The sequence below is a fragment of the Sander lucioperca genome, chromosome 6 (assembly GCF_008315115.2).
Source record: "Sander lucioperca isolate FBNREF2018 chromosome 6, SLUC_FBN_1.2, whole genome shotgun sequence".
In the NCBI taxonomy this organism is placed as follows: Eukaryota; Metazoa; Chordata; class Actinopteri; order Perciformes; family Percidae; genus Sander; species Sander lucioperca.
In genome coordinates, this window is record NC_050178.1 from 40,316,274 (window position 1) to 40,327,761 (window position 11,488).

Below are 11,488 nucleotides of genomic sequence, written 5' to 3' on the forward strand. Positions count from 1 at the left end.
TCAACACTTAGAGGTGAGAAACTGATCAACAGCTGCTACCCTACAATGCCTTCTGCAAGACACATTGATATAGTGTCAATTTTATCAATAGCTATGGTTACTAGGTACAGAGGCTCTTGACCAGGCAATGAAGGAAATATCTGTTTTAAAACATCCTTAATAATCAATAACAAAGTGAATAGAAATACAGTAGATAAAATATCCACAATTGAAGCAGGAACTTTCATTTTGAGTTGATTTTGGCGGCCCCTGTGGAAAAAAGGAGTAGTGTTTCCGTGAGCACCCCTGGCTCGTGTTGTAAAGATCTTGATCTGGCTAGTTCGTGCATTTGTTTTGGAAGCAAGTAAAAGAAACCTCTACCATAGTAATAAAATGGACAGAAAGGAAGTTCCCATTAAAATCAACGTATCACAATGGTCAGAGTACCGTTGCCATTGCAACGGACTAACTTCTGTATAAACTTAGTAGTGGAGGTGAGGTTTTGCAGTAAGAGCCGAACGAGCAGTGCAGTAGTAACGTTATGAGAAAAAGAGAGTCAGAGCTGTTGCTAGAGGCTCGAAAGGAGGATTCCCCAGAGCTCGGAGCACCAGGGTTAAATCCCATTGAGGTGTGAGAGAACGTACAGCAGGTTTCTGTCTTCTGACCCCCTTGAAAAAACGCTTCACCAGCGGCTGCGCAAAAACCAAACTCTCCCCATATCCCTCGTGGCAGGACGAAATGGCTGTCACATAGGCTTAAACTGTAGATGGAGCCAAATCATTATCCACCAATGTTTGTGGGTGAGTTAGGGGAGTGATGGCCTAGATGTTAAAGAAGTGAGCTTGTGACCGGGAGGTTGTGGGTTCAATCCCCAGACTGACAGGTAAAAAGATCTGAGTGGGGAAAGTAAAAGAGTAGCACTGACAATAGTGAGCATTGTCCCTCACCACCTCACACCACTGAGGTGTCCTTGACCAAGGCCCTTAATCCCAACTGTTTCAGTGGGGCTGCTCAGTGGTTCAAATAATGGTCAGCATGTTTTTTATAATGCCAACAATTGCATAGCTGTTTACAGCGGGACGGGTTGGGTTTAGGAAAAGAAGAACGCGACGGTTGGCTTTAGGAAAACAATAATGGGACACGGGACAACAACGGCACGGTTGGGTTTAGTAAAAGAAAAAAGCGACGGTTAGGTTTAAGAAACGTGACCCGCGGGACACGATCCCCGGTCTCCTGGGTGAAAGTCTTGTGTTGTTTGACCCATCCACCGCCCCAACCAACCTCCCTACGTGGATTTTCGGGCTTTCATACTACTCGCTACCGTAGTCGCTCTTAATGCTACGTCATCTTCTCACTGAGAATCGTGCTGTGATCACAAAAGATCCTTCCCATTAAAATACATTAGTTTAAAAAACGTGCTGACCATCACGAAAAAAACGAGATAAACGTGTTCATGTACATGAATCAAACAATTTAAATTACGTGACCATTTCACAAACTGCTGTGAGACTGTGTTGCATGAGGACTATGACGTGAGTTGTAGGGTCAAAGAAGAGTCTTAAAATGATATGTTCTTATGTCACCTCTCTTTATGGAGGGATTAGAGTTGTCTTACTGTCTTACTAAATTTATGTGGATTACCACTTATCAAATTAAGCTGCTTTAAGACTTGGCAGACCTCATATGCCCAGGGTCCCCAGCTATACTGCCCTGCAAAGGCAAAAGGCCGTAACTTTGTTTTTGGTCGAAAATGAGTTAATGATATTTTTGGGACATTCAAGACATCCTTTATCATGTGGATAAGTATCTTGAGTCAATTTTGTTGTTTCTTGAGAAAATAATGGGTTGTATTAACAGTAACATTGAAAAGCCCAGGAGAAACCAAGGCAGAACACCGTAACACCAGTTATCGCTCTTTGACTTTGTTTTGGAACGCTCAAATTGAGTTAGGGAACAGGATAGCAATAAGTAAATGGTTATAAATAATTGTAAAACATAAAAAATATATGTCATAACTAGATTTTATACAGGTGTTACTATAATGATTTTTTGCCAAATATTGATAATGTGGAAATTACTGCCTTTTGCCTTGGCGTGACTTCTCACTTTTTGCAGACAATACAAAGGCAGAGTATAGAAACTTCAAAATAGAGGTCAAAAGTAAATTTTGAGCTCAAGATTTTTATGTAGATAAATTTCAAAAAATAAGTTGAATTGCACAGTTCTGTGGTGTTTGTCTTACGTAACTTCCCAAATTAATTTAATATCATGCAATGGATGTGTTTCATGATATTAAGTGTCCCAATGTGGAATTATTCCTCTCCATCCAAAGTACAAGAAAAATTTGCTTTGAAGCTTAAGTCATCATTTGATACACATAGTCAGTGTTACTTAATATTACACTCCTATAGTTAGAAATAGTAAGAAGTAGACAATATTGGCTGTATCAGATATCAATGAAGGGAAATGATGGCTCAAAGTTCTGTCTGTCTGTCTGTGTGTCTGTCTGTCTAGGGACCATTCAGTATTTATGGAATGGACCACCGGAGGAAAATAGGGGAGGGTCATGTCTTTTTGTTCTTTGTTGAGGGGAGGGTCACCCAACTTTTGTATTCATGAAACAGCCCAGCAAACACCCGCCAAGCAAAACACGTTTGTTTTTTGAGACCCTGCAGTCCTCCTGAGTGAAGCCGCATGGAGAAATCGAAAAGACGGACTGCTTGCTGATGAGACCAACCGTGTGAGCTGAGACCTCTCCCCTGGTCTGACCAGCAACAGCCCAGCAGGCAGCCCATTATCCTGCCGCTGCGCGGACACCCCGTCTCCGCAGGCCGCACAACTTCAAGGAATAATCCATAAAGCGGGTGTCCTAAATCTCCCGCATCCAGGTCTCGCTTCAATTCCCGGCATGTATCATGCCCCTATGTAGGTCTACCCATTATCCGCGTTGGGTGGACAGCACCCCGCGTTTGCATACACCGGTTTCACACAACTAACACAGACCTACCCAGAGCACCTAAAGGCAGCTGCCATGGCGGGATCCGCACCGGTATCATGATGCCACGACTACCAGGTTACAGCAGTAAGACGAAATAAAATTATTTTATAGCCGAAAATATCCAGACTTTAAAACACAAGACAATTAGTACATACATATTGTTTATCCTGACCAGATTTAATTTTCAAACACAGGCACACATCTGTCACTCAAGAACCGTTTTCTGTTATCAATTTTTACAGTTTATAATGAGCTCTGAAGAACCACTGAGGTGTTGTAAACTCATTGAACACACTGACTGTCAAATAAAACTGCAGTTCATTTTTGACTTATAGTGAGTAAATCTACTGAAATGGCCACCATCTTGGTGGAGTGTGATGTGTAAGATGAGAAAGCAGAGGTTAAGTCATGTATCTCATGACTGTAAAAAAACAGTGGCTATCTGTACATCTTTGCCAAGTGCAAACCTGTACAGAAGGCATCAATACATTGTTGGTGAGGGTCATGCCTCTTTTCCCAATCATTTTGGAGGGTCATAGAAAAATGTATTGCTGGCGAAAGGAGGGTCAAGTCTGTTTCGACTAAAGATCCCAAAACTCCTCCGGTAGCCCCTCAAATAAAAAACGAACAGTCCTCTATCTGTCTATCTATCTATCTATCTATCTAATCTAATCTAATCTAATCCCATTTTAATGGAGTGGATGGAAATCCGTTTGTAACAAGATTATTTGGGCATTTTTGTGTTTTAAGCAGGACTAAGCAGGACACCTCTGCTAACCTAACCACCTAATCCTATCAGAGGTCTCTGAAGCACAGGTATAAAAGCTAAAGTCAGATGTGGGTCACCAGTCACCCAAGGAGGTTGCAAGTGACAAGAAAGGTCTACTGCTAAGGTCTTCCTTCTACGATCAGAATGGCAGAAGAGTGGGGAAAACAGGCATTTGCTGCCAGGCGGTACAATGAAGATACAACATCGAGTGGTGGCTTTGTTTACGTAAACGCTAATAATACCAGAGGTACACTATTATCATTTTACTTTTTTTACCAAATTACCATCATATTTTGTTGACTTTTAAAGCAACTATGTCACTATGGCTGAATTTTATAAACGTACAATTATTGTATTTGGTTATTATTATATCTAAATTGTGTGACTAAATATGAGCTTGCTTTTTTTCTTTCAGGTCCCTTTGAGGGTCCAAATTACCACATTGCTCCACGATGGTGTTACCACGTTGCAACACTGTGGATGTCCATGGTGGTTGTCGCATCAATCTTCACCAACGGTCTCGTCTTGGTGGCCACGGCAAAGTTCAAGAAACTCCGTCACCCTCTGAACTGGATCTTGGTAAATCTTGCATTTGCTGATATAATGGAGACACTTCTTGCCAGCACCGTCAGTGTATGGAACCAGATTTTTGGTTACTTCGTTCTGGGACACCCAATGTGCATCTTTGAGGGCTACACTGTCGCATGTTGTGGTAAGTGGTCGCTGTTCTTTCTCTTTGATTGGAAGGTGTTTGGAAAGAGAGTTTTCTTGGTGTTGCATATGTTATCAGACTAAAAGTTAAATACCTTTACTTAGTATCCTTATTCTTTACACAGGCATTGCTGGTCTCTGGTCCCTCACTGTCATCTCCTTTGAGAGATGGATAATTGTGTGCAAACCTTTTGGAAACGTCAAGTTTGATGGCAAAATGGCTGTAGCTGGAATAGTGTTCTGCTGGGTTTGGGCAGCGTTTTGGACTGCTCCCCCCGTCTTTGGATGGAGCAGGTAGCCTGCTGTTTTTTTTTTTATCTTATAAAAAAACTGATTTTGGAATTAATCAGTGGAACCGTATACTAAACATTTTCTTGTCATCAGGTACTGGCCTCATGGACTGAAGACTTCCTGTGGACCTGATGTATTCAGTGGAAGTACAGACCCTGGAGTCCAGTCCTACATGATTACTCTTATGATTACATGTTGTTTCATTCCTCTGGGCATCATCATTCTTTGCTACCTTGCAGTATTTATGGCTATCCATTCAGTAAGTTATCTTACCAGCAGTTTTATACTCTATATACAGTAGATCACAGCCTGGCAGTATCTCACACTCTGTTGATTTGTGGATCACAGGTTGCTATGCAGCAGAAGGAATCAGAGTCAACCCAGAAAGCTGAGAGAGAAGTATCCAGAATGGTCGTTGTCATGATTGGCGCATATTGTTTCTGCTGGGGACCTTACACTACTTTTGTCTGCTATGGTGCGGCTAACCCTGGCTATGCCTTCCATCCTCTGGCTGCTTCCATGCCTGCATACTTTGCAAAAAGCGCCACCATCTGGAACCCAGTTATATATGTCTTCATGAACCGGCAGGTGGGCACAACAATAGCATTGCCACATTGATCAACTTGTCTGAATCGGATGTGTTTGGTTTAAATTTGTAACATACTGTTTTATTTTTTCCTTATCAGTTCCGTTCATGTATCATGCAACTCTTTGGCAAACAAGTGGATGATGGCTCTGAGGTATCCTCATCAAAGACAGAGGTCTCCTCCGTGGCTCCTGCGTAAAGCTGTTGATGTTCTTTCTTTTGGAAAAAACAACAACAGAGAACCGAGAGAGAATTATGATTTGTACAGTAAATATGTATTGTTTAATTAGTTATTTTTAGTAAATATAGCTTTCTTGCAAATGACAAAAACAACAAAAAAAATAAAGCATACATAAAGCAAATTAATCATTATATATGACTGGTCTTTTTTCAGATGAACATCAAAAATATCAACCATAGTGAAAGTTTTCCTTTTGGTGACTTTTAATAACTACCAGTGCAGAGATTGTTCATCACTGTTAGAACCTTGAACATTTCCCTTATAACTGGTGCTGATGTTACTGTTTAGTAAGAGACCATACTAACTTTGTAATGTCTTGAAAAACTTTGAAAGGTGTGGTTATGGACCAGCTCCAGATTGTGCATCTTAGAAATTCTCTAGTAGACATTATTGTGTAATGCAGTGGTTCCCAACCTTTTTTCCTTGGCGCCCCCCCTACTTATGTCTAAGAAAAGCTGAGCCCCCCCTCTGAAACCGAAGTTGAGGTAACTCTCGAGATAGAGCCTTACTTTCTTTTTTGATACAGAGGAGTTATCAGCACTTTTACGTTTCTCCGCCATGTTTCATTCATAAAATAGTGATGCCGTGGCGGGATGATAGCAGCTAGCAGCTGACCTGATGACAGCAGGGTCCCAGGTTAAGAGGTCCCGGAGGTTTGGCCTACTAAGTAGCCTGCCTACAATTTTAAGCGAAAACAAAAATATATAGTTTTTATACAGACTTTTGTATACATTATATATTCTAGTGTATTATCATAAATTAACGTGCAAATATTATTTTTTTTTACCTCAACCTCAAACCAGACTTGCGCACCCCCTGTGATCTTTGCCGCCCCCCTGAGGGGTCCCCGGATCCCAGGTTGGGAACCACTGGTGTAATGTATCATGTACAATTGCAAAAGCTATTTGATTGAATTAGGGATTAATTCTGAGAGTCCACAGAGTTTCTGAAAATCTACACCTTTAAAGGAGTTTTCTGAAAGATCACTTTTAAGTGACCTAAAATGCAGTTTACGTGTGGACGAAAGGTCAAAACGCATAGAAAAAACTATGTTTAAAATAATACCTGTGCAGATGGACTTGGCCTCAAACTGCATGATTTTCACAACTGAAACCAAAATAAATTTAGTTAAAACGTCATTTAAGCTGAATGAATTAAATTGTTTCCACTGGTGTGCTTACTGACGTAAGCAGTGTACAATAGCCAAGAGCAACACAATGTGAACCTGTCAACATTATTGACTAGAGAACAGCAATACAGCCCTGCAACCAATGTACGGTTGTAAAGTTCTACCCAGCAGCAATACACCCACCAAGTGAAGGTGATCGGATGAATGGTTGTCGAAATAACACACACACACACACACACACACACACACACACACACACACACAGTAAGTACACATTGTATTGGCGATGTAATCAAAATGCGGCGGGAATACGTAGGATATTGCTCGTTTACTCCAAGGGGGTAAGCTTCGCTTCAGAGCTCGAACCTCCTATGGCGCCATTTTGATGCTACAAAACGATCACCCGACATTAGCATTCCATTGACTGCCATTCATTTTGTTGTCACTTTGACAGCGAATAACTTTACATCTGAAGCGTTTAAAGACTCTATTTGTCCATTGTTTATTTCTAAAGAAACACGACAATGTATAAAAGGCTCCATTACCTTGTACCTCACGTTATGGCTCTGTAGCAGACCTTTTTTGTAAAAATAGGATAACGATTGGGTCATAACCACGTGACTTACTGTCGCATAGTAGAGGAATTACCGTATAGTACAGGAGAAGCTTGCAGGCAGTTTCGACTTACATTAGCTGTTTAAGTTTACTTACTTAACTAGCATTTTAGTTAGCAATAATTAGCTTGTGTCTATGTTATCTCCTTACATATACCTACGCTCTCCGTCTCTGCAAGATTGGGAATGATTGAGATTTCTCTTGGCACAGCTACCAGAAGACTTACAACTTTCAGACATGTTGCTCACGTCACATTTACGTCGTCTCTCTCTCAGTTGGAGGCTGCGCAGTAACGCTCAGCCATCACCGGAAAAGTGCTTCTAATATCCTTCACTGGTCTCCGTCCAGAGCAACGGGATCTGTTGGTCCATTCTTATATACTGTCTATGATTTACTCACTGGTACTACGTCCCCGGGACTTTGCTACTCGACGTGTCAGCGACATGTAGCCGCTCTCTCCGCGACGTAGCCTATATGTACATGGTTCCGTTTGTCATACATCGTACAGATACAGCCGGCTCCTATACATCGTCCCGGAGTCTATTATACATCGTACAGATGTGGGCTCATATACATCGTCCCAACATCTGCTATACATCTTACAGATGCGGTTTCAGGCACATCTGTACTACGTATAACAGATGTCAGGAAGATGTGCCGATCAATTGATCCTGCATTAGAGTTTAGATTCTCGGCCCGAGCCCGAGCCTGACCCGGGCCGTTATTTTCCGCCATTATCCTCGGGCCAGGCCGGGCCCGGGCCGGACCCTTGGTCAAGCAATTCTTTTTTTTTTTTTTTTTTTTTTAATCCATTACCTATTTAGCCTAATTGGGTGGGGAGAAAGCTATGCCATGATCAGAAATATTATAAATATGTATATATAAGCTATATAAAAGTAACAAATGTGTACAAAATTTAGTCTGCAGTTACAAAATGCAGTACTTTATAAAATATCTGGTCATGCCAGATGTAATTATTTCACTAATTTTTTAAACAATGCAATTACCCGTTTGAGCCACCCCAGCAAACTCCGAGTATACGGTCTAACCCATCTGCTAGGGGGCCGAGACTGAGAGCTACATGGATAAATATGCACCAAACAAGCCACTTTGAAATTTTGCTCTTTTCGTGAATAAAAAAGTTGGGTGACCCCCCCACCCAGACTAAAAGATGTTGGATGACCCTCCCCTCAGCAAAATATAAAAAGACATGACCCTCAACTATTTTCCTCCGGTGGTCCATTCCATACCGAACGGTCCCTTATGCTGGAAGTTTAGCATCCACTTTAAAATGGACAAACGACCACCAAAGCGCAAGGGAGAAGAGAGAAATTACGGGAGAAAAATATTAAGAATCTACAGGAGGATGCCTCAAAATGTGCCAAAATGTCTGACATGTTTGGGGCTGTAGTAGCTGCTTCAACATCAGCATTACCTGAAGTAGAGGAAGGAGGAGAGGTGGCTGGCTATACAGAGAAGCAGAAACAACATCATGACAGGGAAGAAGCCGTGGAGGAGGAGAGTGACCATGACAGGGCCATGGGAGCGAGTGAGGAAAAGATGGAAGAGAGAGTAGTTGACGACGTGGTAAGTAGTAGGCAAATTAACAGGGACTCTCAGGAAGGGAGGGAGGTTGTGTGTGTGTGTGTGTGTGTGTGTGTGTGTGTGTGTGTGTGTGTGTGTGTGTGTGTGTGTGTGTGCGCGCGCTATGTGCGCCTCACGTCATAACGACAACAAGCAGTTTGGCTGTAACATTAAAGTTAGTGGCTCTCAGGTAACCTAACTGCTTAAGCTTACATTGAAAATGCTAGCGGTTGGCCTGTTGGGTAGCTGAAAAGTCTGTGTGATCTATAAAATCAGTGTTGATACAAGCATCAGTGTTACTTGAATTGCTTAATTAGCTTCTCTTGTATTGGTGCTCTTTTCCAGAGCATATACTACTCTCAGTTTTATTCTAGCTTTTGGGAAGGGTTATGGTTATTGTATTTAGCAGACACTTTTGTCCAAAGCGACAAAATATGAATCTTACAATAGTTAAAATGAACAGTTTCTAAAAGTTGAGCCAATATTAAGCAAAATAGTAATAATAACAATAATGGCAATACAATATCAAATATCAATAATACAAAAAAATAAACAAATACCATAAATATACAAATCATAACTCTAAGAATTAATTAACAGATCAACAGATAAGTCTTGAGACCCCTCTTGAAGGATCCAAAACTATCACATGAACGCAGAACACTAGGCAACTCATACCATAGAATGCACGCATATTTTAAGAGGACTGTCTGCAGGGAATGTGTCTGACCAATCACAGTGGGTGTGGGCCGCCTGGGCCAAAAATGACAGGGCCGATTTTTTGTCTCAGTCCAGCCCTGGCTGTATTGTGTATCTTAAGTGCAACGTGGAAGTTGAAGATGTAAAGAAAAAAAGAAAAACAGGAGAATTAACTTTGAGCAAGTGTGGAGGAAAGTCGGAGGTATGGAAGCAGTTTAAACAAGTCGTGGGCAGTGACAACAATATGTTGTTCATCATTGTTTCTTTTTTTTACGTTTCTTCATTCGGATCCATTTGAACAAACAGCAGTTTACAGGCTTCGTACTTGTTGCATTATTCTAAACAGATTTCTGCAGTTCAAACAACTCTGAATTGCAGTTGAGAACGTCATTTATAACGTCCCACGTATTAAAAAAGTGTCAGGTTTAAATCAGGCTCTGGCTCATAATTACAGTTAATGTGTCGGGCCGGGCCGGGCCGGTGTTGCACCGAAATCTGTGACCCGTCGTGATCTGTGTCCCTCCTGTTAAAAGCGTAGCGCCCCCTTCCGTGGTTAAGGTTAGGGACAGGGGTTTGGTTCAGGTTGAGGTAGGGGGACACCGATCTCGATGGGTCACAGATTTCGGTGTAACACCGGGCTCGGACGCAACGTGCTCGGGCTAAGGGTAGGTTCGGGCTTGATTTTTTGGGCCGATCTAAGCTCTATCCTGCATTAACCTGTTTAACAAAACTGGTCAGTATAGGTCACATGAAATTACTTGAAATATCTTTTACTAAATTACATGAATTGCTAAAGTAAGATAGATAATCATACACAATTATTCATAATAATACATTTTATTTATAAAGCACTTTTCAGGGTACTCAAAGACAATTTACACAAGTTCAAATTATTATAGAAAATAGCAATAGGCGAAGCTGTGTTCCTGCCCGGGGGAAGAGACGCTGCCGCCGGCCACGGAACTCTCCGCCTCCCGCCGCCGCCGGAGGTCAGATTGCAGGTCGAAGGCGGCATATAGTATATCATAAAACACATTTTCACCTATGAAATGTTATCCCTTGCTGTTTTTTCATTTCTGTCGTTCGAACATTCATAAGCAGCACAACAGTTTGGCATCTTTAGCTATTGCTGATGATCCTGCGCCACTGAACTCTATCTATCGATCTGCGCTCGATTGCTCTTCCTTCATCCTCCAACTACCCGGATGTCTGTCTCAGTAACTTGAAATTTAATTTGGTGATCTGAATCTGAATTGTGAGAACTGAATGTGAAGATATATAGAGAGTTGAATTTTCATTGAGGATCAAATTTAGATTCAGTTTTTCAATGCAATTATTCAAATTAAACAATACAATTTCAAATTATGTGATTGAAATTCAGTTTTTTAATGCAATTATTCAAGTTTAGCAATTCAAATTCAAATATGAATGTTTCAAATTCAGTTTCTGGCGGCACATATTTCAGCCTATACGTGCATGTCATGACAGTTGTGTCTGTTGGTTTTCTATGACCCTACAACACTTACTAGTAAATTATTTGCCATGTAGACATATCACTTCTACCAAAAAAAATGATTTATGAGGTTAGTGATGTTGGACTGCTATTATTTCGAACACAACTGTATGTACTTTTTCAGAGATGACACCATTGTTAATACTGCCTACAAATAGCTGATGGCTTTGCATGGAAAACTAGGGAGACACACATCAATAAGTACAACACCAGACCTGCTGAAAAAATCTGAGATGTGGGCAGCAAAAGTGTTTTGCCTCCAAATACCTTTTGAAATATACTTGATAACTTATATACTAAGTTATCAATAGCCTACCTATTTTGCTTTGCCTGTGAAACATTTTTGAACAAGCCTGTTGGCAAAATTTAAGGC

At 41.1% G+C, this 11,488-nt stretch overlaps 1 protein-coding gene across 1 annotated transcript; it reads left to right on the forward strand.

Annotated features, from left to right (window-relative positions):
- Positions 1 to 3,807: 3,807 nt before the first annotated feature.
- On the forward strand, positions 3,808 to 5,697 carry LOC116036051 (red-sensitive opsin-like). Its single transcript, XM_031279488.2, has 6 exons — positions 3,808 to 3,993; positions 4,162 to 4,458; positions 4,583 to 4,751; positions 4,842 to 5,007; positions 5,097 to 5,336; positions 5,435 to 5,697. The coding sequence occupies exons 1-6, from the start codon at positions 3,891 to 3,893 to the stop codon at positions 5,531 to 5,533; spliced, it is 1,074 nt and encodes a 357-aa protein (XP_031135348.1). The 5' UTR covers positions 3,808 to 3,890; the 3' UTR covers positions 5,534 to 5,697.
- The last annotated feature ends 5,791 nt before the right edge of the window (positions 5,698 to 11,488 follow it).

Bases quoted from the DNA above. Each gene is read 5' to 3' on its own strand.
- LOC116036051 (XM_031279488.2), top strand. From the start codon at position 3,891: ATGGCAGAAGAGTGGGGAAAACAGGCATTTGCTGCCAGGCGGTACAAT. The intron at 5,008-5,096 runs GTAAGTTATCTT...TGTGGATCACAG, and splicing joins TATTTATGGCTATCCATTCA to GTTGCTATGCAGCAGAAGGA. The intron at 5,337-5,434 runs GTGGGCACAACA...TTTCCTTATCAG, and splicing joins ATGTCTTCATGAACCGGCAG to TTCCGTTCATGTATCATGCA.